Source organism: Homarus americanus, unplaced genomic scaffold (assembly GCF_018991925.1).
Source record: "Homarus americanus isolate GMGI-L3 unplaced genomic scaffold, GMGI_Hamer_2.0 scaffold24050, whole genome shotgun sequence".
Taxonomy (NCBI): domain Eukaryota; kingdom Metazoa; phylum Arthropoda; class Malacostraca; order Decapoda; family Nephropidae; genus Homarus; species Homarus americanus.
The window spans coordinates 846,607-872,385 of NW_024736661.1; the positions used below are offsets into that span (position 1 = coordinate 846,607).

The 25,779-nt window shown below is 41.1% G+C and overlaps 3 protein-coding genes across 4 annotated transcripts; 2 read left to right on the forward strand and 1 right to left on the reverse strand.

The window, feature by feature from the left end:
• Positions 1 to 50: 50 nt before the first annotated feature.
• LOC121872373 (phytanoyl-CoA dioxygenase domain-containing protein 1-like) lies at positions 51 to 6,994 on the reverse strand. 2 transcript variants are annotated; one of them, XM_042375121.1, is made up of 8 exons: positions 6,456 to 6,994; positions 5,272 to 5,548; positions 4,744 to 4,890; positions 3,562 to 3,648; positions 2,998 to 3,175; positions 2,462 to 2,603; positions 2,129 to 2,229; positions 51 to 665 (listed from the first exon to the last, which is right to left on the reverse strand). In XM_042375121.1, the coding sequence occupies exons 2-8, from the start codon at positions 5,305 to 5,307 to the stop codon at positions 484 to 486; spliced, it is 873 nt and encodes a 290-aa protein (XP_042231055.1). In that variant the 5' UTR covers positions 5,308 to 5,548; positions 6,456 to 6,994; the 3' UTR covers positions 51 to 483. The 2 variants fall into 2 exon arrangements, with proteins under 2 accessions (XP_042231055.1, XP_042231054.1); XM_042375120.1 differs by having other exon boundaries at positions 5,272 to 5,553.
• Positions 6,995 to 7,527: 533 nt separating this feature from the next.
• On the forward strand, positions 7,528 to 16,822 carry LOC121872395. Its single transcript, XM_042375147.1, has 14 exons — positions 7,528 to 7,567; positions 9,429 to 9,573; positions 9,668 to 9,861; positions 10,140 to 10,346; positions 11,935 to 12,579; positions 12,678 to 13,157; positions 13,506 to 13,698; positions 14,033 to 14,145; positions 14,356 to 14,596; positions 14,813 to 14,946; positions 15,384 to 15,508; positions 15,715 to 15,917; positions 16,019 to 16,225; positions 16,396 to 16,822. The coding sequence occupies exons 2-14, from the start codon at positions 9,558 to 9,560 to the stop codon at positions 16,500 to 16,502; spliced, it is 2,865 nt and encodes a 954-aa protein (XP_042231081.1). The 5' UTR covers positions 7,528 to 7,567; positions 9,429 to 9,557; the 3' UTR covers positions 16,503 to 16,822.
• Positions 16,823 to 17,780: 958 nt separating this feature from the next.
• On the forward strand, positions 17,781 to 25,512 carry LOC121872374. The gene is made up of 6 exons (XM_042375122.1): positions 17,781 to 18,137; positions 18,327 to 18,449; positions 19,056 to 19,103; positions 20,297 to 20,364; positions 21,316 to 21,519; positions 22,380 to 25,512. The coding sequence occupies exons 1-6, from the start codon at positions 17,816 to 17,818 to the stop codon at positions 22,479 to 22,481; spliced, it is 867 nt and encodes a 288-aa protein (XP_042231056.1). The 5' UTR covers positions 17,781 to 17,815; the 3' UTR covers positions 22,482 to 25,512.
• The last annotated feature ends 267 nt before the right edge of the window (positions 25,513 to 25,779 follow it).

A 25,779-nucleotide genomic window follows, 5' to 3' on the forward strand; every position in this document is an offset into this window, starting at 1 on the left:
TATTATGTTAGTGTCAAAACTTAACAGGGTTTATGAAATAATTCAACAAGTCACAGTAACAGAACAAGCATTTATTAATGGCACCTGTGTACATACCATAGACACGATCATACACAACTCTAGCAGGTGTTACACTCTTATACTACAGTACTGTATATAAATAATGAATCTGTAGTCTATATAAGAAATACCTGTTTTGGTACGTAAAGCACAAGTAGATTAATCATAGGCCAGTACTGTATTCATTATCCTACACAATGTGATTTTTTCCAGTTTACAGCTAAGTAGTTTTTGGCAGTGTCTTGATAGGCTTCTGCTGCTGGTCACCCCAACACCTACCCCAGAAATAACTCTCTCTCTCTCTCTCTCTCTCTCTCTCTCTTACTTCTCAAAATCAATCAATCCCATGCTCACCTCTCTGTCAACCAACCCCACACTCACTTTTCTCGCACATATACACACTGACAAGTAAGCAACATCATTTTAGGGTTCATTTTCATACAGTCCCGTGAAGGGCATCTCTGGCGTGGGTTGGAGCCAGTTGCGCGGGTCCCAGGTCGTGTCGTGGCGCTCGATCACATGGAAGGTGTAAATGTGGCGGGAATTAGGCGAGGTGTTCTTCTTACTCTTGTGGTCCACTTGACCATTGATGAGCACCAGTGTACCTGTGAGACCAAATGTGTTGTTTACTTCAGAGGAAAATAAAATAGTGAATGTTAAAAGGTAACTCAGACAAAGGTACAACTGACGATAAAAGGTTTCACAGGCAGAATAAAAAGTACAGTACCACAGACAAAAAGAACTACCACAGACAATGTCTAACCACCTTTATTGTCTAGCCAACATGATCTAGCAACACCACAAATATATTAACCAGAATTACATTTGTATTATTTGGTTAGGTTAATCATCAGTGTCCTCTGCTTAAACAAACGTTATTTATTCCTTGTGCACTAAAAAAAAATTGACTGTGTGAATATAAAATATATTTGTGGTTTCATTATGTGAGATAAATGACAATGGTCCATATATCTTGCCAACAGTGTGTAACAGAGAAATGACCTACTGCCCAAGTGACTAACAGACTGACCAGTGGCGGAGAGGATAAAGTAAAGTGCCGTAAAATAACGTTTCATTATTATTAGTAGTAGTACCACCTGCAATAGTAGTATGGGAGTTATTAGTATTAGTAGTAAGAATAGTAGTACGTGTATTATTAGTATTAGTACATTTAATTATTATTATGTGGCGATTGCTTAAACATTTTGAGGGGCCGGTCGTCCAGATGACAGATTTTCAGTACTATTGTATTGCACCTCAAAAATAAATAAGGATATTTGATGGTTGTAATTCAATTCTGTTTGTCAAAACACAGAAAATTTAGAGAAATACCCCTGTATACATAATTATCTGCATCATCACTGCTAAAGGGTTATCATGGGGTGGGGATCAAAGTCTATATTTCATTCATCATTCTACAATCATATACATTATGTATACAATTTATTCTCATTTAAATAATTTGAGTTTATTACCTTTCTTATTTATAATTGCCCATCTTTTTAAGCTTGACCTTGTATCAGTTAGCCATTGTTTTATTGTAGAAAATATATTTAATGTGGAAGACAGTTGTGTTAAGGGTAAGTATAATAATCTGATATACGAGTAGGTCTGATGATCGATAATTACTTGAATACAAAATTGTACTGTACTTGTTTGATAATTTAAAATGTTTTGGCCAATTTATTATATGCGTAATTCGGATATATTTAGGCTATTTTAGGATATATTTGGCCTATTTTAGGATATATTTAGGCTATCTTAGGATATATTTAGGCTATTTTAGGATATATTTAGGTTATCTTAGGATATATTTTGGCTATTTTAAGATATATTTAGGTTATCTTAGGATATATTTTGGCTATTTTAGGATATATTTTGGCTATTTTAGGATATATTTTGGTTATCTTAGGATATATTTAGGCTATTTTAGAATATATTTTGGTTATCTTAGGATTTAGGAATTCTGTAGCCTACTTTAGGATATATTTAGGTGGCTCTTGAATATATTTAGGCCATCGAAGGTTATCATACAGAATTAAATACAGTAGCTGAAATATGACCTCACCTTTTGGGACGGGGATGGGGATGTACTTGGTAGGGTCATCCGGGTCAGGGGGTGCCGTGAAGCAGGTCAGGTCACCAGTCTCGTCAGGGTTACGGATGAACCTTTGCAAAGAAGATAAAGGTTATGTTATGGCTACTCTGGGTATACTTTGGCCATTTCGTTACATATGGCTACTTTATGCTACATTGAGGGTATTTTGGGCATATTTTTGTGATATACTATACGACGGATATTTTCAGTATCATCGTTATTTTGGGTTTATTATGGCTATTTTATCATAAATTGTGGCTATTGTGGATATATTATGGCTATTTACGGTATACTAGAACAAACCTGCGGCTGGTAGGGTTGTTGTGTGAGCCAGGACTGTACCAGAGGCAACCGTTCTCTAAGGTGACATCCTCCAGGGCGAACCAGAAGCCCACACAGCTCTGAGGTTCCGTCGAGAGGAAGGTACAGTCCTTGTGGGGCACCACTGTTGGCGCAAGTATACGATTACAGGTCAGTTGGGCTCCATTCCTAATTAGATCTTAATTTAACGTAATCATTAGGATTGATTCCCATTAGGACTGATTCAAAACAAGAGTAAATACCGTTAATATGATTAAACACCCTTAGAGATGATTGAACACTTTTTAAATGTGATTAAATGCTTATCTGATATGATTAAACATCCCTTAGATAAGTATAAACACACTAAAATAAATGCAAACTCACTTTAAATATGAAAAAAACACATTGAAACAAGACCAAGCCCCTTTTAACATGATCAAACACCTTAAAACTTGAACAAACACCTTAAAACATGAACAAACACCTTAAAACTTGAACAAACACCTTAAAACAATAAGATCACACCATGAACTGACCCTCGCCACCAATGCCAGGCTGCTTGAAGATATACATGGACTGGACGACTGCTGGGGACACAAACCTAAGCTGCCTGGCCACCGCCTTCATCTTGGTGGAGAACGACACTTTCTTAAACTCCGGCACCAACCAGTGAAGGGCGTGGCCGATCTTGTTGAGGGAGCGATGTTTGTCCACCTTAGGGAGATGCATATGCACGTCAGGAAGTTGTTTGACTGATGATTGATTGATTGAAAGAATGATTGATGATTGATTGATTGAAAGAATGATTGATGATTGATTGAAAGAATGATTGATGATTGATTGATTGATTGAAAGAATGATCGATGATTGATTGATATTTATTCAAGTAAAATCGTCATGCAAATTCACATTATTAGTTCATCATGTGTAGCAATAGGATAAATATAAAAACAATGGTAAACACTAAGTCGACTTAACCAAGGGAACACACACACACACAAAAGGAATCAATTCCTTGTGTTTTTAGTTAAAGGATGATGAACATTTTCAAATATATAAAACATTAACAAAACGAAGGTAATTATTGTTGTTCCTCTCACCTTAAGCTTAGAGTTCTCATCCAGGGCTTCAGGCTCAAAGAAAAAGTGAACCTTGTCTCCGCTGTCCACGAAGTACGAACTGCGGGACTGTCAGGGGACGCACCAGGTGGAAAGTGTTATTATAGTTGTTTTACTCCCCCTACCAACACCCATGCATCAGAAGCTATATAATTACTAATCTTGACTGACTTAAGAGAATTTGTTGACTAGTTTAGCTAACTCTTGGTCACCATTGTTAGTTGATAATAATATTATGTCAACATTTAGGTATTATCTTTTAGGGCTAATGGGTTATGTGGTACCCCTGTCTGTGGCTTACATACCCCTGTCTGTGGCTTATGTACCCCTGTCTGTGGCTTACGTAACTCTTGGTCTGTCAACATTTAGGTATTATCTTTTAGGGCTAATGGGTTATGTGGTACCCCTGTCTGTGGCTTACATACCCCTGTCTGTGGCTTACGTACCCCTGTCTGTGGCTTACGTACCCCTGTCTGTGGCTTACGTACCCCTGTCTGTGGCTTACGTACCCCGTCTGTAACTACATTACCCCTGTCTGTGGCTTCACATTACCCCGTCTGTAGCTTCACGATACCCCTGTGTCTGTAGCTTCACATACCCCTGTCTGTAACTACATTACCCCTGTCTGTAACTACATTACCCCTGTCTGTAACTACATTACCCGTCTGTAACCCCATTACCCCGTCTGTAACTACGTACCCCTGTCTGTAACCATTACCCCTGTCTGTAATACATTACCCCTGTCTGTAGCTTCACATTACCCCTGTCTGTAACCCCTACGTACCCCTGTCTGGCAACTACATTACCCCGTCTGTGGCTTACGTACCCCTGTCTGTGGCTTACGTACCCCTGTCTGTGGCTTACGTACCCCTGTCTGTGGCTTACGTACCCCTGTCTGTGGCTTATGTATCCCTGTCTGTGGCTTATGTACCCCTGTCTGTGGCTTATGTACCCCTGTCTGTGGCTTACGTACCCCTGTCACCCAACTACGTGCCTGCCCCTGTCTGTGGCTTACGTACCCCTGTCTGTGGCTTATGTATCCCTGTCTGTGGCTTATGTACCCCTGTCTGTGGCTTATGTACCCCTGTCTGTGGCTTACGTACCCCTGTCTGTGGCTTACGTACCCCTGTCTGTGGCTTATGTAACCATCTGTGGCGTTCTTACCTGATTATGATCAGAGGTGGAGAATATGGTAGGTGTGTGTTGTGTTGGGTCCATCTCCTCCACTAGGCGTCGACATGAAGCTCTCAGAGAGTTGGCTTCATCGTCAGTGAGGAACCCGGGAACACACACACATCCCTCCCTGCGGTACTGTGAGGCCGTTACTGACTTACCCTTGTTGCTTATGTGTGTTTCTGTTTCAATAGCTATGGTTTTTAACATCATACTCAAAATTGGTGCAACTATGGTCTTGAAAGAAGTACTATAATTTTATTTAGTGAACAACAACTTAGGTCTTGAAACACGTACTCTAAATAGGTGCAAATACGTATGGTCTTTAAGGCCGTACTCTAAATAAGTGCAACTAAAGCCTTTAAAAACATACAGTATTTATATCTAATTAGGTCCAAATACTAAACAACAACAATAAAAAATCAGTGTGTTGCTGGGATGATTAATGAGTTTTGAAACTTCTGTAGTACTTGAAATTAATTATGGAAAGGTACTAATAGGTAAGGAATTGAAGCTTACCTGAGACAGTAACTCAGGGCTGAGTGGGTTCTCCATGACGGTGATCGATTTTCAGTTTTTTCACTTTTCTCTCAAGATCAGATATTAAGTTTTTCCTTCCTTATATTCCCGGGGAGTCAGTAGACAATGAGATCCTTCGTCCTCTGTTTTAGCGGGAAATCACCGACCAATCAGCTTCTTCGATATTGTTTTCCACAATTTTGACCCAGCTAGGTCATCTTTTGTCCTGTGTTAGTGGGAGGTCAGCAGCCAATGAGATACTTGGCCGTTGCTCTTCCTTTGCTTCACAGGAGATGAAATTAAGTTTAGAATCCACCAATAGGATCACTAGAAGAATCTCCAATCCAGCTTATTTTACCTAAAGATTAACCACCCAAACACTAACGTAGCTTAAGTTGACCTGAGGGGCAAGACAAGACAGCAACAACAAAATGTACTGTAGGAAGATAACCTTGGCAATCCTTCTCCCTGGTGATTGGTTGCTCGTCTCCCCACTCACAAAAATATAACCAAAAGCACGGAAGATGTTACCTCACACACCCCCAGCAACCAACCAGTAACAAAGCGAGACAGTGTACCCAGAAAATTAATTGTGTTTGCTGGATGTTGTCCATTATAAACAACTGTTGATCCCCCTTATACAGTTAATTAAAGTGCATTGCCAACAGTTAGAATAAACAGTTAAAACACAAAAAATTTACAAAAATATGGCAGTTCTTGGGGAATTTAACTGGAGGTAGATATGGTTAATTCAGAATTTATTAATGCTATATCCCCTTTGATTTAGACAAGAAGGCCAGTGTTAGAAAAATACCAAGAACATGGCCAGATAAATCATATAAATTGATAGATATCTATATTCTTAAAATCATTTTACCAGTTCACATTTCTTCATCATTTACATATCAGTGTAGGTAATGAAAATAAAACGTTACAAGCAAATTAAGAAAGTTACTGTATCACTCCTTGACTGCAGCTTTATTTATCTGTAAACATTGTTCACAGTAATAATAATTGTGACATGGCAAACATTATATTCATTTTATTTATTTTTTTATATAAATACATAGATGCTGTAATTACTTATGTACTAACTTCGTGAACTATGCCAAACTATATTATTTACTCTATTTAATGTATATTGCAATTAATCACACTTTATAAATGTAACTAGGACAACTTACCTTATATAAACATCTAAACGACAAGCGTAGTTGAGTCCTTGGAGTGTTGAAGTTGTCTTGGTATCATCCAGTCGTGTGTCTTGAGGAAGTATCCTTATTTATAGACGTTTTAAGCACTTGCTATCCCTTTACTGCTTAATATATGCCAGAATGAAGCTTTTAACTGTAGGGAGGCTGATGTAATGTGGATTTAGTTGAATTTTGGTGTGAATGAATGATAAGACTTGGTGTGGTTAGGGAGGGCGAGTGACTATGCGCTGGCGGGCTGAGAGAGGCTGGGTGAGGATAGGGGGTGGGTGTGGGGGGCCTGAAAGAGGTGTATAGAGGTAGTTGGGTGGGTGTATGGGTTAAGAAGGGGGTGTAGGGAGTGAGAAGAGGGTGTGGGGAGAGAGTGTAGGGGGTGGAGAGCGGGTGTAGGGACGAGGAGAAGGTATGGGGACCTGAACGGGGTGAGGAATGGGTAATAGAGGATGTGGGGGTCTGGGGGGTGGGTGTAGTGGGTGAAGGTCATCATCCCCTGGGAGATTAACTGGCTGGTTGATAGAACTGTAGATACTCCTGTGAATAATGTTACCATCACAGTGTCCCCCTCCCCTCCCCTGCTCGTACACCCCTTCCCCAGCGTCACCCAACCTCCCCAGCAACACCTGTACAGTACTATCTTATCTGTGTTTAGTCAAGCATCTGGTTATCGTGGTCAGTGTGGCTGTCTGCTGACCTAATAACTACTTTAGTATTTTTATTTCATATAGAGAGAAGGGGAGAGGGAGGTTGGGTGGAGGAAGAGGAAGTGGGGAGGAGGAGGTGGGAACTAAGGGTGGAGGAGGAAGAAGAGGAGGATAAAGGAGGGGGAGAAAGAGGAAGAAAGAACGTGGAGAAGAAGAGGAGGTAGGTAGCAGGAGGGGGGGAGAGAACTACCACACCGGTCACGGCCTGGCTGTTACGTTACGCTTGTGTTACGTCACTTGGCTGCGTCACCAAGTGTTGCTTTCACACACACACACACACACACATTTACTTTCTCATTTTAGTGAGGTGAGGGGAGAGGCGAAACATCAGTCGTGTTTGTGGTGGTGGCCGGCGTGTGTGTGTGTGTGTGTGTGCTTGTATGGGTGAGTGAGTGTGTGTGTGTGTAGGGGGGGGGAGCTCTGCTGACATACACACACACGTAAGGAAAGGAGGGAAACTCGATAAATAAAAGGAGGAAGAAGGCAGAATCAGTAAAACTCAAGGAAGAAGGAAGGGATAAGAGTAAAGTGAGATAATGACAAGGTAGAAAGAGGAAATACAATAAAAGAAAAGGAAAGTGAGATAGCGAATACCACGAAGAGAACAAGAAGAAGAATAACGACAAGGTAGAAATAAAGAAGAACAACAACAACCAGTAATTATAACAACGCTAAGAAAGAGATGAAATAAAAAAAATCTAATACAAAAAAAGGAAGAAAAAGCAAACAAAACGTAAACAGAAGGACAAACTATAGAAAACGAATTGAAACCCCAATTTCATTTCCATATCAGTTCAAGTTGTTTACATTTCAATTTATTATTTACAATTACATGACAAAAATAAATAAAAAGGTGTAAATTTAGTGACTGGGTGAAGAACTGGGTAGTGAGGAGAGCTTGGTAGACGAGGCAAGTGCTGAAGATGTTGTCAAGTGCCCAAGTCAATGTTGTTTTCCCAAATGTTAAGTGATTATTTTACGAGCGCTGTGATTGACTGTAAAGAGTCACGTGATGTTTATATTTCTCTTTAGGTTAGGTTAGGTTTTGGTTGGATTGGGTTAAGAATGGTTGGTTGGGTCAGGTTAAGTTAGGCTACATTCGTTAGGTTAAGAAGTTAGCACGGTTAAGTTGGGTTAGGTTAGGTTGTTATAATAAGCAAAGCAAACCTCAACCCAACCTAACCTAAGCCAACATATTTTAAGCGAACTCAACCTAACCCAAGCCTATCCTAACCCTAACCAACCTAACCCTAGCGTTACAAAAACTTACTTTCTCATAATCCTCATTCATCACCTCACTAGATGTTGGTTTTATACCCCGACCAGAGAGAGAGAGAGAGAGTCATTACCTGCTCACATAACTTGCAAAGAACCTCCGTGTATAAAAGGCTCTGCTCTCCCTTGCCCTTAGACCCTGCCCTGTCCCGACCCTTGCCTCCCTGCCTCAACCCCTACCCTTGCCTCTCTGCCTCACACCTGCCTCCTTGCCTCACCCCTACCTCCTTGCCTCACCTCTACCTCCCTGCCTCACCCCCTACCCCTGCCTCCCTTCCTAACCCCCTCTACCCTGCCTCACCCCTACCCTTCAAAAGACACCTGAATTCAACTCTGCTTGAGTAGGGATTCGAGGCTCCACAGTGAGAGGTGAGAGTAAGGATCTGAAGCCTTGATAGTCAGTAAATACTGTGGGGATGTGAAGCTTCAAAGTAAGAGTTAGAGTAGAGATTCGAAGCTTCATAATGAGTTAAAGTTACGATTCGAAGCTTAACTGTGAGAGTTCGAGTAGAGATTCGAAGCTTCATAATGAGTTAAAGTTAAGATTCGAAGCTTAACTGTGAGAGTTCGAGTAGAGATTCGAAGCTTCATAATGAGTTAAAGTTAAGATTCGAAGCTTCACAGTGCTAAATAATTTACATCATTTTGCCACAGTCGAGTAAAGAGAAAGTAGTGACGGTAAGAATTAATGATAATTGAAGCATTTCCGGGGTCGTGATGTAAGACGGAGAAAACGCTATCGCCATCACTTTATGGAAATGTCAACAACTGTGCTTGCACATGTTTACAACTGTATTGTTATGTGTGTTAACAGAAATAATAAGAACTATGTTTAGTATTTTGTTATGAGTGGTAATATCTGTGTTTACATCAATATTTACAACACTATTTAGAATTTTTTACAAATGTTTACTAAAGTGTTTTATGTTTACAATGATGTTTACATGTATTTACAACACTTATCACTCAGGGATGCTCTTAAGGTCCTACTCCAAGACTATCCCTCAGAGTTGCTCTTAAGGACCTTCTCCAAGACTATCCCTCAGGGCTGCCCTTGAGGTCCTACTCCAAGACTATCCTCAGAGTGTCCACTGCTAACATGACAGCTTCCATCAGTAAGTTTCTAAGTCTTTGCTGTATTATTGTTATTGTTGTTGTTGTTGTTGTTGTTGTTGTTGATATATACAGTATATGTTACACACCCCACAGGAGGCGTGACGGTGGTGGTGACGGTCGTGACGGCGCTGGTGAGGGTGACGGTGGGATCAGGGGTGTCTCTGGACTTCTCCCAGGTGAAGGACCCCCATCACCTGCAGGCGTTGAAGGAGTTCACCTTATCTGCCTTCCTCGCCGTGCCCTCCACCACCACCTTCACTCTCATCATGAACCACCATGCTAGGATGGTAGGTGAGAGGGGGAGGGATAGAGAGAGAGGGAAGAGAGAGGGGGAGGGAGAGAGAGAGAGGGAGAGAGGGACTAGAAAGAGATAGAGAATGGGGGGATAGAGAGAGAGGAGCTAGAAGAGGGGGTAGAGAGAGGGAGAGGCTAGAAAGAGAGATAAATGAGGGGATAGAGAGAGAGAGGGAGAGGGGGGCTAGAAAAGAGAAATTTACCTGATATAATACAGTTCATATATGTTGTGATAGTGAGGAACACCCTGACTTAGACCTGTCTGTGGTAGGGCATGTCTCACCTGCTACACCACGCCGGAGAGGACCTGGGTAACACTACACAGCAGAAGGCGCAGCAGGGGCAGAGACAGCAGCAACAGCAGGATTATCTACAACAACCACACCTACAAGAACAGTTACAACCACAGCAACAACGACAACTCCAAGAGCAAGAACAAGTACAACTACAAGAACAGCAACGGGAACAGTTACAACAAGTGCAACAACAAAATCAACAACAACAACAATCACAGCTACAACAACAACAGCAGCAGCAGCTACAAGAACACCCACATCAACAACTACAACAGCAGCAAGTAGACGAACAAGAAGACTTACAACAACAACAACAACAACAGCCACTACATCAACAACAACAACAACAACAACAACAGCAGCAAGTAGACGAACAAGAGACTTGCAACAGCAACAGCAGCCACTACATCAGCAACAACAACAGCAACTTCTACAACCTTGGCAGCAAGTAGACGGGCAAAGAGACTTACATACAACAACAGCAACAGCAGCCACAACAACAACAGCTTAACAACAACAACAGCCACTACATCAACAGCAACAACAACAGCAGGTTCTACAACAACAGCAGCCACAGCAACAACATCAACAGCAACAGCAGCAACAGTAGCATTAGAAGCGTCATACAACAGCAGCAACAACAGTAACAGTAGCCACTACATCAGCAACAACAGCAACAACAGGTTCTGCAACAACAACAGCAACAGCCACAACAACAACAACAACAGCAACAACAGCCGCAACAACAACAACAGCAACAACAGCAGCCACAACAACAACAACAGCAACAGCCACTACATCAACAGCAACAACAACAACAGGTTCTGCAACAACAACAGCCACAACAACAGCATCAGCAACAACAGCAACAGCAGCCACAACAACAACAACAACAACAGCAGCCACTACATCAGCAACAGCAACAACAACGGGTTCTGCAACAGCAACAACAACATGCAACAACAGCAACTGCTTAGCAACAACAGCCACAACAACAGCGGCAGCAACAGCAGCCACTACATCAACAACAGCAACAACAGGTTCTACAACAACAACAACAGCAGCCACAACAGCAACAACAACAACAACAACAGCCACAACAACAACAACAACAACAACAGCCACTACATCAACAACAACAACAACAGGTTCTACAACAACAACAGCCACAACAACAACATCAACAACAACAACAAAAACAACAACAACAACAGCCACAACAACAACAACAACATCAACAACAACAACAACAACATCAACAACAACAACAACAACAACAACAACAACAGCAGTGGGAGTCAAAGTCAATCACCTCAGAATCTCAGGTAAACATTAATTAACACCTTAATGTTTATATGTTTGTCCTTTGACTCACCTTCCTGACTCACCTTCCTGACTCACCTTCCTGACTCACCTTCCTGACTCACCTTCCTGACAAATATTTATGACAGGAAGGATCGTTGTCATGGCGAGGTTGATGACCATGAGCATTGTCTTTCTTTACATTCCCTACTTTCTCTCACCTCTCACCAATCATCTCTCACCTCTCATTACTCACCCCTCACCTCTCATCACTCACCCCTCACCTCGCATCACTCACCACTCACACCTCACCCCTCACCTCGCATCACTCACCTCTCACCCCTCACCTCGCATCACTCACCACTCACTTCTCATCACTCACACCTCACCCCTCACCTCGCATCACTCACCTCTCACCTCTCACCTTGCATCACTCACCTCTCACCACTCACCTCTCATCTCTCACAGGTCCCTGGTCAGGAGGTTGAAGGGGTCCGTCTACCACGCTTGGAGTTATTCAGTGGCCCTCCGCCGGTTCTGGGAGAGTTATATGGCCCTCTTCTGCCGGTTCTGGAATACTTACATGGCCCTCAACCGGTTCTGGGAGACTTACAGGATCCTTATTCGGTTGTGGGTGAGCTACATGGCCCTCAACCGGTTCTGGGAGACTTACAGGATCCTTATTCGGTTGAGGGTGAGCTACATGGCCCTCAACCGGTTCTGGGAGACTTACAGGATCCTTATTCGGTTCTGGGAGAGCTACATGGCCCTCAACCAGTTCTGGGAGACTTACATGGCCCTCAACCAGTCCTGGGAGACTTACATGGGCCAATACTGGTTCTGGAAAACGTAGAAGGCTCTCTGCTTAGTGTCAATGACTCTGACAGCCATTTGCCTGACGTGGAGGACCCAGGAACTCATCTGCCTAACGTCCAGGACCCAAGAACTCGTCTGCCTAATGTACAGGACCCAGGAACTCATCTGCCTAATGTACAGGACCCAGGAACTCGTCTGCCTAATGTACAGGACCCAGGAACCCGTCTGCCAAACGTAACACTGGACCCAGAAACTCGTCTGCCTAACGTACAGGACCCAGGAACCCGTCTGCCAAACGTACAGGACACCCAGAAACTCGTCTGCCTAACGTACAGGACCCAGAAACTCGTCTGCCTAACGTACTGGACCCAGAAACTCGTCTGCCTAACGTACAGGACCCAGGACCCGTCTGCCAAACGTACCAAACTCGTCTGCCTAACGTACTGGACCCAGAAACTCGTCTGCCTAACGTACAGGACCCAGAAACTCGTCTGCCTAACGTACTGGACCCAGAAACTCGTCTGCCTAACGTACAGGACCCAGGAACCCGTCTGCCAAACGTACAGGACCCAGAAACTCGTCTGCCTAACGTACAGGACCCAGAAACTCGTCTGCCTAACGTACAGGACCCAGGAACCCATCTGCCTAACGTACAGTTCCCAGAAACTCGTCTGCCAAACGAAGAAAAGCTTCGAGCCCTTCTGCCAGACGTGAGTGAGGAGACCCTGGCCATAGTGAGAGTGATACTGACGGAGAACACGCCAGGGCTGGTACTCGCCCCTACTGATGAGGACTTCGACGAGGCCCTCGAGGTGATGTACGCTCTCAGAGCTCGTCCCTGGCATCGTGATGAGGGCATTACACCCCAACCTAAGGTATGTATGTATGTATGTATTCGTTACTCATGAGCCTTTTCCTGGTGCTTAAATGCTCTTTTTTTCTTATACTATAGCTCGCCTCTCTCTCTCTCTCTCTCTCTGGGCTCATGCGCTCTCACTACTAACTCTCGCTCCAACTATCACTAGAACGCTGTTGTCACTTAACTGTTACTGCCAGTCATATTATATGCTGCTGTTACTGCCTGTTATGGTAAATGCTTCAGTGAAACCTCCATATAACGGACTTTTCTGTGCATAATCCGTTAGATGGAAGTTTCATATTTAGCGTACCCTTGATACAACGGACTTTCATCTCTCTCAATGTTATTTTCATCTCTTCCACAGGTCGAGGATCTGGAAGACGCTGCTCAGAGGTTACCTGAGGAGGTAGTTAATCACTTGCAGGTGTTGACCACGGAGGAGGAGGCCATGGAAGGCTCCAGGAGGAGCCCAAAGAGTGCCGCCAACACCATGAAGGTCGACCTCCAACACTTGACGCAGATGATGTCGACTGTGTTCTCCGCCACTAGGAACCATGGTTAGTGAGAGAGAGAGAGAGAGGTATCTGTATTACTTGGCCTTGTCTACTAATCTACCTTCTGCATGCCTATATCAACCTCATAGTGAGAGAGAGAGATTAATTTTCTACCTTGCTACGTATATTCATTTATCCAAGCACTACCTGCCTAAAACTATATATATATCTCTTAAACTAAAAACCTTCCAAACATTCTTTATTAACACAAAGGTTCCTCGTGACATTATCTCAGCTCTACGATATTCTATATTTAATTATTCATTGATCTAAAGTTATAATCAGATAATCTATTCAGAGATAATCGTATAATTACAGATTATTTCCTATTTGACAGACTCTGCGCCCCTCAACAAGATGGCTGTCTCTGCATACATCAGCCAGAAATTTGACTCTTTTGGACTGATGGTGGTGGAACACGTCTTCTCCGCGGCTGAATATATTCTCTGGGTGAGTCTGTCAGTTAGTTACAATCAGACAGTCAGTTAGTTATCCAGTAAGCCAATCAGTCATCCAACTCTCATCTATTCAAACAGTCAGTCAGTCTATCATCAAACTCTTAGTCATTGAACCAACCAACCGCTCATTCACTCAATCAAGCAGTCATCCGCTCATTTAACCAGTCACTCACTCTTTCACTCACTCACTCAACACTTGCAGTACAACGAGCCGATGGAGGGAAAGAATATAATTGGCATCCTTCCTGGGCGTCTGTGGGGGACACCTGAGGACACTCCCATGGTCTTGGGCGCTCACCTGGACACTGTCGCTGGGACACCTGGCCTCAATGACAACGGCTCTGGCCTCTCAGCGCTGGTGGAGGTTGCGAGGGTGTTGGCCTCTAGCGGATGTTCCTTTAAGTTCTCTATTTTCTTCGTCGCCTTTGATCTGGAGGAAATAGGTGGGTGGTGGTGTCTTGTTCTGGGACACCTTAATACTTGTGGGCACATTATTACTCTGGAGATGTCTTCTCAATGGGGCACCAGCAAAGTAGTATTGTTAGGAGAAAGAGATAGATAGAGAGAGAGAGGGATAGAGATAGATAGAAACAGAGAGAGAAAGAAAGAAAGATAGAGAGGGAAAGACTACACCCCCCTCATCTCACCTCCTCCTCCAGGCACTCAAGGATCACTCATGTTCATCAAGGACTACCTGGTTGGGGCTGTCATCAACCAGTTTGGCCTCACACAGGTCACCGGCGCCTTCATCCTCGACTGTGTCTCAAACTGGGACCCACGACCCGATACCCAGGTCAGTACCCGGGTCACACAAGTCAGTTCTAGGTCACACGGGACAGTTTCTGGGTCACAGAGGTCAGTTCTTGGGTCATACAGGTCACTTCTCCAAGTTAGGACAAGCGAATCCCTTATAAACTTGAAGCAACTGCTCAGGAGTGAAGTAGCTACGGCATCTGTACAGCATTCCTAGGTTTCTGGAGGCAGCTTTAGCAACGTTGTGGATGTGTGACTTCCATGACATATTAGAGGAAATGGTGAGGCCTAGCATATGTATTTTAGAACTTTTGCAGAATGATTGCATCCTGAAATGTGATTGGTGGAAGATCTTTCATTTTGGAAAGTGTACCCAGACATGTAGAGACTGTGTTGAAGATATACCAGTGTACCCAGACATGCACAGGTGACTCAGGTGTGGCTATACTCACCTGGTATGTCATATATTCCTTGCAGGAGTTCCCAGAGACCTGGAATGACCTTCTGCCTGAAACTCACCAGAGTTTACGTCAAAGAAACTATACGGGAGATTTTGCTGCTGTTATCTACCGCTCTCAAGTAGACTCTCACCTTGCACACAGGTCAGTACTTCTCGCCAGGTAGACTCCCACATCCCTCACAGGTCAGTACTTCTCGCCAGGTAGACTCCCACATCCCTCACAGGTCAGTACTTCTCGCCAGGTAGACTCCCACATCCCTCACAGGTCAATACTTCCCCCAGAGTACATGTAACACTTTATTTCAGCCCCAGAGTACCATGTAACAATGTACTACTGTACTTCCTCAGGTTAGCGCTGTACTATGAAAAGCTGGGACAGGAGCAGTACAGACTAGAGATGATGGGTCTGGAAGGGCTGGGGGCTGACCTACCCAAAATGGCCGTCTTACAAGACCACTTCGACTTCATCCGTTCAGATCACATCCGTTTTTGGTACCTGAACCATACGTCCTATCCCTTAACCATCCCCGCTGTCCTCCTCACCGATACTGGTTAGTACACCATCCCCAAACTTACTGCCTATCCCTGTACAGAGAGTAGTGAACATCCTTGTACAGTAAACTCACTCAAATACACACTCCTTTTGTACCAGGTCCATTCAGAGGTCACATGCGCGAGTGTTACCATGGCGCCTGTGATGGACCGATGGACCAGAATACAATGGACCTGGGCTTGCTAGAGAAGGTGACCCAGGCTCTGGTATGGACCGTAGGAGACCTGGCCCGGGCAAGTTGTGGACCGCGGGGGAGACTGTCGGCACCTACTGTGTTCAAGTTAATATCTTCGCTGGACCATCAAGGTAAATACTTGTATTGTGTCTTATCTCTCTCTCTCTCTCTCTCTCTCTCTCTCTCTCTCTCTCTCTCTCTCTCTCTCGTGCACCTTTCTGTGTGTGTGTGTGTCTGTCTGTGTGTGTGTGTGTGTGTGTGTGTGTTACAGTTATGACATACTTGCGGTGTTGCCTTCCAGATGAGGGACTGTCACTTGGCCATGTTCAAGACGCTATGGAACTGCAACATTTTCTTCATATCCTGCCCTCCATGTCCGAGCATCAGGATCCCCCACCAGGTCCCTAAACACCCTCAGCAATGTAGTGTTGCGAGGTCAAGTGTTCTGTTGTGACGTCATGGATTGTTTAAAGAAAATATTACATGAATTTTGTTTTTGTTATTTAATGGTGAATTTATTATTGTATGTGGTTGGTATTGTTTGTTACATTATTATTAACTTATATTTTTCTATTATTTTCTTGTTGAAAGATAATTATCGTAATAATGGTCGAGGTTAAGGTGTTTGTTGTGTGGTGAACCCATACCTACATTGGTGAACCGCCTTGTAAGTACAGTATATGTAGTCTTATACGAGTCATAGGGGAATATTTACAATAAAGTTTTAAATATGTCATTGTCATTATAATTCAGACCTTAATGATCATAAAAGTGTTTTCTTTTTTCCTTGTCCGAAAATTGTAATATTTTGTGAATGTTTGCCATTGGTGAAATAAGGGTGAATTTTGCCTAAGATTATCATGGGGGAGGTTGGTGGTGAGGGGTAAGGGGTGTGTTGTAGTGATAGTGTTAGTATTGTTCTGTAGTGATAATGTTAGTATTGTTCTGTAGTGATAGTGTTAGTATTGTTCTGTAGTGATAGTGTTAGTATTGTGTTTTTTTAGTGATAAATGTGTTTCATCATGCTGACCTTGTCACATGTTTATCAAACAGCATAACAAGTAGAGACAAAATTAATTGAAAAAAATTATAAGTACACAAAAATATTGGCAAAATAAACAAGGAAATCTTCAAACATAAGGTACAACGGCACCTCCCAGCACTGTTAAATGTGTGTACAAAATAAATTCTTCATAAAAAATACACTTTACGCTTTAACACAAGCAACTGTCTCAGTCAGTGTTGGGATGTTCGTTTTCATCCAGTAGAGATAATTACTTCTCTCTAGTTCCCTTTAATAAAGTGTCAATAATAAACAAATATATTTTTTAACAAAGTAGATGTAGTTCTTTCTAGGATGGAATTTATTCGTGGTGAGAACTGTAGTACTGTAAAAGTGTTGACCTTTGAGGAAAATAGCTTAGTGGATAGTAAGGAAGGCTCTCGAACAAGATGGTTAATGTTAAAAAGTACCACGAACAATTGCACTAAAACGTTTATTATTATTTTATAACCCAAGCTATCCAAACCCAGCATAAATAATCCAAGATAGCCAATACTATTAATATATATTATTTTTATGATTATTTACTTAATTTCTTTTTATTTTGATTGATTTTGTCTATAAAATAGTTGGACTAGCAATCATGTTCGTGGTACGTTTACAGCATAATGTGTAGTGGGTCGGCCAGGCAGGTGCGTCGGCTGCTGGTTTGTTTACAATGTTGACGGGAAGGCCGCCCCCTGTCTTTCCTCGCCTTGTGTGGACGCTGGTGTGTAATAGAGTTGCTAATACCACCACTAGACATCCCAGGCTGACTCGGGCAGTGGGAACGTCAGTGGTAAAGAGTGATGAGGCGAGCAGAAAGGCGAGAGAAGAGGGAGATGTTGGGAAGGACGGGGGAACAGTGGTGGGCATCGTCTCTGACGTGAGGGACGACACAGTGGTACAGTTAGTGGCATCCCTCACCCAGGACCAGAGGACTATGATCATGGACGAGATACACCAACTCCAGGCTGTTGAGGCTAAGAAGAAGGCGGAAGGTATGTATGCATGTACTGTATGTGTGTGTGTGTGGTTCGGAGTTATTGTGGACTGTCCTTATTTGATTTGATATTTATTGTTGTGTCTTTACCTGTAGTGATGAACCATTGTCATATTATGTGAACAAGGAAAATCATGATGGCTTCTGTATCTTGCAGTTCTTTGCCTGAACTAACCTAATTTAACAGAGAAGCTGGCGTCTTGGCGATGGCGATCACGTTTTGGCCGGCCCACATCTCTACACTCCCTCGGGGCTGACCCCACTGGCACCTACTGTGAGATACCTCAAGATTGGCTCCAGAAGAAAATGGGTGAGTTGAACAATGTTATAATCCTTCATTATTATGTTAAGCCTTCTGTTGTGTTCCAAGTGTACTCATGAAAAGATATTTTTCTTTTCATACAGTATTTCAATTGGATCATGTGGCAAATAGAACATATTTCTGTATCTCAGTCTGGTATTTTATTACAAGTTGCCTATAAAGTCCCACAATATCCAGTTCTAATTGTATCTTGTAATTTCTAACAACTTTTTTTTAGTAACGTGTCCGTCACAAATGATTCGTTTTTGAGAGGTTAGTTAGTTTAATTTAGTTTGGTTAGGTTGGTTGGTTGGCTCCGAGCCAACTTTGGTAATTTATATAGCATATCACTCGTTTTTGCTCTCACCCAAAACCCAATTTCCCACGGGTCCCCCAAGATTGTCAAACTCAAAAACTAGTCATTTGTGATAGAAATGAAGGTCAGAATCGTTCAAAACACATCAAAAACCACCAGAAAAATGTAAGTTTCATGTCCAAAACCATTATGGCCAATTTCTAAAAATTTACCCTCAGTTTTGGATGTTAGTAGTACTACAGTGTTAGTGGCATAGGAGTATTTTGGAAGACTTTATTTATACAGTATATCTTCCACAGCTGAGAAGGCAAAGCCCAAACCCCCCACTGGAGCAGAGCTGAGGCAGTGTGAGTAAGAACTTGCTGGAGTACACACCTTTAAAGTCTTGTGTTTATCCACAAAATGGCTTGAGTTTTATGCTTGTTGGGTAGATAGATGAAAAAAAAAACACTGTACAATCACCCAAAAACTATCCTTACTGGGGGGGGGGTGACTCCTGTTGTCTCGGTGGGGTTGTCATATTGTTGTTGTGTCATATTGTCTAACATGATTTTTTTAAAGATAGTTTTTTGAGTGACTACATAATACGAATATTGTTAAAATGGTATTTGTTGGTCATTAAGTGATGGGATGTTATGTGCAGCAGGGAGGAGGAGGAAAGAAAGGAAAGTGTGCACAAACATGTCAGAATTAGTAGGCTGACTCCTACTAGATCTTAGCTCCCAAAAGTAGAATTGGGAAGAGGGAGGTGATCTTGTCAGGCTGACATACACTCCAGTAGTTTAGAGGATAATAAATATTTTTCACTTCATATGTATGTGTGTGTGTGTGCGTGTATGCGCGTGCATGTGGTTGTGGATGTGCGGTGTTCTCCATAATTGTGATGACTTAGTGAGGCTGGGGTGATAAATTTGTGGTTGTTGAGTTTGTCACTTGTGTTGTTGTATTATTTAGACAAACTGGACCTAAAGTTGAGCACCGGACATGTTAACACAGTGAGGACTTGGGTCTTAAGGCGCTGCTTCACGCTTATGAATATTTTGATGAGGTTCTACAGCACTAAAAAGTCTTGAAGAGTGTTGTGTTTATAACCAAGGCTATTGTATATATTGTGTTTACTTTACTGTACATAGTTTTAGAGGAGAGGATTTTATTTTATTTTGATGTATTTTGATATACAGTAGATGCTTCATTTATTAGTACTGTAGTTGGTTACTGTAACATCAAGGGCAAATATAGTAGCCAATTATTCCTTTTCTGCATGTTTGTATACAGTGAAATCTCCATATACGAGTAATGGACTTAGATGGAGGTTTCACATGTAATGAAACCTTGATATAATGGAATTTCTTTTCCATATTGTCCATTAATTATAGGTTTCACTGTAGTATTTATTTTATTTATTTATTTTTATTTATTTTATTTTATTTTTTTCAATAAGACAAAGCTACAGCAAGATACACATTTGCTTAGCATTTTGTGGTAGAGAACACCAGTAGGGTAGGTAGTGCTGGACACTAACACTTTTCTCTGTTCACAGTGGCTGTGCATAATGCTCTCCCATTTATTGGTTTTGGCTTCCTCGACAACTTTGTCATGATAGTTGCTGTAAGTATTTTGTTCCTGGAGTATATCTGACAGTCTTCCTCTTGTATGTCCCAGACATAAGTCCTATCACCTCCTCTACTGCTCCACAAACCAAGTACCCAAAGCAGTAGTCACTGATGTGTTAGTTTGTCCATTAATGCTTAGGATTCACAAATCTGAATCTCAGGGTTCATGGATCAGCAGAAGAGGTGACCGGACTTTGGTTCACAACTTTACAGTATAGAATAAATCTTCCATTCATTTATTAAGTAACTCTAACTTCTTTTATAACACACTGAAATTTCACCCTTGTTCCAACTGTTAGTAGGTGAACACCTCCAATATATAGTATGGGTTGGACAACACAGCAACTCTTCAACCTACCACAACTATGTAGTTCTTATAATTTGTTTTATTGATCTTTGTAAACTTTCTGTCGTCACTATTCATACTTTATTAATGTTAAGAAGCAAAGTCTCCTCTTAGTCCTCTCACCCATGTACAACACTGCTCCATCCTTCTAACCTCTAACCTTAACATAATCCTACATCCTGCCATAGATAAATATCCTTATGGTAGATTTTTAAACTTCTCGGGTAATTTCCCTCACCACATCAGATGTCTTTAACTTAATATAGATTGGGGATAAAGAAATGTTACAGTGGAGACCCGATAATTCGCGGGTTAGGTACAGTACCACAACACATTATGAACTATCAAATCGCAAATTATAGTTTAATTGATTTAAATAAATAATTAGTTAGGTTCCAGGGGCCAAAAGATACCCATAAACTGATCAAAAACTGGTTTTATAACACAAAATATTGTACATAAAACATAAACAAATACTGTACAGTAACACATATATATTATAGAAAATAGTTCTATTTTACATAAACAGCTTCTTCCCTTTTCATAATCATGTCCTGCTCTGTGTATCTTATTAGCTAATCACTGACATCATTATGACAGGGTGATTATATTGACGTGACTATCGGAACCAATCTGGGCATCAGCACAATGGCAGCTGCGGCGTTGGGCAATACTATTAGTGATCTGGCAGGCATAGGGTCTGCCTGGTACGTCGAGAACATTGCCGTGAAGATCGGTATCCGCGCCCCCGAACTGTGTCAGGAGCAGCTGGACAGATGGTCATCCAGATGGGTCGCCAATTTGGTGAGTTTGAGTGTAGATTTCTTCTTTATTATAATATATATTTTTTTTATCATTTTACCACTTAACAGCTTACTAGCCATTCAGGCAGTTGGTTTATCCACTGTTAGTACAGGAGGAAACAACAACACCCTTTAGGTTGTAACCTTTTGGAGCACCCCGTACAGTATACTATACTCAGTGTAGACGAAGTGTCGTGTGGGGAGCATTAGGAGTGATATTGATGTGTGCACTTGCTCCAAAAGGTTTAATTTCAATTTTGTGTGAGACAATGCAACACACCAGACATGTTTACCCGGTAAGTGTTTTCCTATATTTTTATAAGTCTGAGTGAGAAATGTCCTGTCCTTTTAGCAACGTGCCCTTTACTTTTAACTTGTTCTTCCTCTGTGTCTTCTGCTAGTACTTATTTATGGATGGTGAAGACTGCACAAAATAGGTCATGAAGTGTACTGTACCAGAGACTGTTGGTGAGCTCTTGTGTTTTAAAGTGATAGAAATTGATTTGCTTGAAGACAAACTTAAATTCTCAACAACTTATAAGCAAAATGACTCATAGCAAGGCAACATTTAGTGAGGTATACCTGTGTTATATTATGTCAGTGTTGCTACAGTTCTATAAAGTATTGTAATTTATCTCAGGTTTATATTTCATTTTTATTGATTACACTTTGTTACGTGTAAGCTTAACCTATTCATTTTGGGGATGCCACTTTTTAGTTCTGTATTTAATTCAGCTAATACCAGACGATTTTACTCAGCACAGAAGGGACCACATACACAAGGGGTTAAGGCTCTTGACTGATACCCAACAGATTAACCTTAATAGCATTTACTCACTCACTCAACATCTTGGCTCACAGGGTCGAGGTTTTGGTGTGGTCCTGGGCTGCCTACTTGGGATGTTCCCGCTAATGTTTTTGCCACTACACGACGAAGACAAAAAGGTTGTTGTGGAGAGCTGAGCGGTCCATCACCACAGTACTGTACCATCTCATCTTGTCGGTTAAGAATTATTTCATTATTTAAATACTCTTTTGGATGTATTTTTCTCAGAGTTTATTCATAACTTCTAATAACGCCTGGGCTCCTGCGGCGAATATACGAGGTCACGACCCTCGGTTTGGTGTTTATCATGTGTGAGGGTCATGGTCCTTTATGCATGTTCATGTTATTACCTTTGCAATTCTTTCCACCACTGGAGACATGGCATAGTGTAAGATATTGGGGACAAGTGTGTAGGTGGACCTCATGTTGAAGGTGACACAGTTCATGGGATGCCTGGCTGGTCACGTAACTCTCACAACTGACCCCAGATCACGGAGGTTTTACTCGCGTCGTACTCAAGCTTGGTGTTGGGGAAGGAATATTCTCAGGGCTTGATGTAATTGCCATAAATAACAAGGTTTTAACCACCCCCCTCAGCTCAACTATGTATAAAATTACTTTCGAATATACAGGTACGTGTAACAGCAATATGTAGTGGTGGTATGGGGTGTGAATTATACCCCTAAGTCTCTCTAAAACAGATATTATTGCTGCTGTAAATATAGTGAAGTAGACTCATCAGGCAACTGCGCCATAGAGGATTAGTCCGTGTTACAAGTCATGCTTCACTCACGTCATCCTCGATCATTAGGTGCAACTTTAATATTCAGTTTCCCATTATTTCTCTAAGTGCCTAAGCATGAAGTCAAAGATCAAGTTTGTGAAGTTAGATGAAGTTAAAGATCAAGTTTGGTGAAGTTAGATGAAGTTAAAGATCAAGTTTGGTGAAGTTAGATGAAGTTAAAGGTCAAGTTTGTTGAAGTTAGATGAAGTTAAAGATCAAGTTGGGTGAAGTTACTGAAGGATTCTGTTGTGTCTCATGATCTGATTCTCAATTTTGTGTTGTAAATGACACAGATGGAATATGTTTTTTATGTTATATACCAGCCAGTAACACCAAGACTACTATTACCCAGCAAGAGATAAAAAAAGAGTTTTTATTATAAACTAAACTGTTGATATAGTGTCATGGTGAAGACTTGATCAGGGTGTGGTTCTCCCTCCCTCCCTCTTTATGGTAAAGGTCTCGGTTGATGGTGAGTGTGATTTATTTTTACCTCAGTGCGTTTTTCGGTTATTAGTGCAGGGTGATGCGCTCGCAGGTGGTCTTGGGATTTCGTTGATGTGGACATTATTTACGTGACAATAAATAAGAGAGAGACACACACACACACACATTTGAGAATATAACACCAGCAACTGTAGAGAGAAATACACAAAATGATAATATTGTACATCATAAATAAAGGATATATTAAGTGATACTCTGGGGCTACAAGCGAGTGAATAACCCTGTGTATTTATTTATTTTACAATGTATGGTTGTAAGATTATGGTGAATGATTAACACCAATATACAGTACAAATGTATGACACTTCTTGATGTTATAACAAAAATCAAGAACTTGGTGAGTGTTTTAATGTAATGTTTGCCGTACTTAGTATTGTTTCTGTCTTATCATTATTTATAATGCTATATAAATCACAACTCTAGGTGCATCACAACCCCAGATACTGTATGTGCTATATAACAACCATAGGTGCATCACAACCCCACGTGTGTGTTATTATGTTGAGCTGAGGGGGTTCACATAACTCTGCAGTCACCATTATCGGGTGCAGGGGTGACTGGGAACACAACCTGAAACACTACAACACACAATGGTGATGTTGTTTACAAGATCAACTGTCCATCTTGTAAAATACAGTCTTCAATTTGTAATGTTTGTTTTAAGTTGTGTCCAGTTCATATGCAAGAGACAAAGAGTTCAATTTACAACATGGAATCTAGTTAAGCTTTCAAAACATGTGCTGCTATTATAATAGGTTGGGCATCGTCAGCTTGCTCTTGGTGTAGGAAATGATATTATGTACTGTATATATACCTAGATAGAGAAATAGGTTGATATGCTATTTATTTTTAGATGAGATTAACAGCTTATTGGATATACTGTACAGCATAGGTACTGATAGACTGATGTAGAGGTCGTGTGTCAACAGCGAGTGCCTAAGTAGAGCTGAGATACTGTATTAGATGTTTGCCTCAAGTAGAAAAGAACACAATGTTTGCCAGTGAGCAATTCAGCCCGTTTATAGAGAGTTAAGTTTTGATCTCGGTGATTAGAACATAAATGAACTTATGTATTAAGCCATCCTGAGCACTACAGTACAGTACAGGAAAAATATTGTTGTGTTTATTACAGATGATACATAAACTTTTCATATTGAATGTTTACTGTAATAACCAGAATTATAGAATCATGAAATTTCTCAAAATGTTATAAGAGGAAGCTGGCTGGTCAAGAGTGCCAGGATGTGCTGTGGGTCTCTATTGGTCTTGTTGTCTGGCCAACATTGTGCTGCTTCTTAAACTAGATTGAGATCATACAATGTGTAGGTTGTCCTGGTGTAGTGTATAGGCTGTTCACACCAGGTAGACTGTTGAGTTAGACCTCAGCAGGTAGAACCTCTGTTGTAAGATGCTCCGGATTTTGAGTAAGATACTGTACTGTAGTTGTTGAAATGTTGACTACTTTAGTGCACACTAACAGGTAATAAGTAGCTATATGTAACATTGGTGCTAATAAAAACAAGAGTGATCAATATGTGTGTGTGTGTGTGTGAGAGAAAGGGAGAGTTAGGTATCGAATGCAATATTTAAGTATACATACAAGTATGTACTATACTTGATTTTTAAAATTGGGAAAATTATTCACAAACCCAAAATTGAGAAATTTTTGCCAAAAATTCTGAGCAAATTTCAGTTCCAGTTAACAGAGAGTTTAACTAATTAAGTACTTCCAGAGTAACACTTAAGCGCCAAAATTGTACCTCAGTAACCTATAGTTGGCGAGTAATTAGCATTGAAAAATGTCATTAAAATATTCCAAGCGTCATTACAACCACTACTTATCCTGCAATCGAATCTTGGACCACATATTCGGAATCAACATATATATATATATATATATATATATATATATATATATATATATATATATATATATATATATATATATATATATATATATATATATATATATATATATATATATATATATATATATATATATATATATATATATATATATATATATATATATATATATATATATATATATATATATATATATATATAGTTCGTGTAATTCACATCTTCAGGGGTGAGTGCAGACTAAGGAGTAATTATTGACAAGGCTAATATATACAGTACAG

Bases quoted from the DNA above. Each gene is read 5' to 3' on its own strand.
- LOC121872373 (XM_042375121.1), bottom strand. From the start codon at position 5,307: ATGGAGAACCCACTCAGCCCTGAGTTACTGTCTCAG. The intron at 2,604-2,997 runs GTCAGTTCATGG...TTGCGCCAACAG, and splicing joins GCCTGGCATTGGTGGCGAGG to TGGTGCCCCACAAGGACTGT. The intron at 666-2,128 runs GTGAGGTCATAT...TTGGTCTCACAG, and splicing joins CCCCATCCCCGTCCCAAAAG to GTACACTGGTGCTCATCAAT.
- LOC121872395 (XM_042375147.1), top strand. The intron at 9,862-10,139 runs GTAGGTGAGAGG...TGTCTGTGGTAG, and splicing joins TGAACCACCATGCTAGGATG to GGCATGTCTCACCTGCTACA. The intron at 12,580-12,677 runs GTACAGGACACC...CCTAACGTACAG, and splicing joins CAGGAACCCGTCTGCCAAAC to GACCCAGGACCCGTCTGCCA.
- LOC121872374 (XM_042375122.1), top strand. From the start codon at position 17,816: ATGTTGACGGGAAGGCCGCCCCCTGTCTTTCCTCGCCTTGTGTGGACG. The intron at 18,138-18,326 runs GTATGTATGCAT...CTAATTTAACAG, and splicing joins GGCTAAGAAGAAGGCGGAAG to AGAAGCTGGCGTCTTGGCGA. The intron at 20,365-21,315 runs GTAAGTATTTTG...TCATTATGACAG, and splicing joins ACTTTGTCATGATAGTTGCT to GGTGATTATATTGACGTGAC.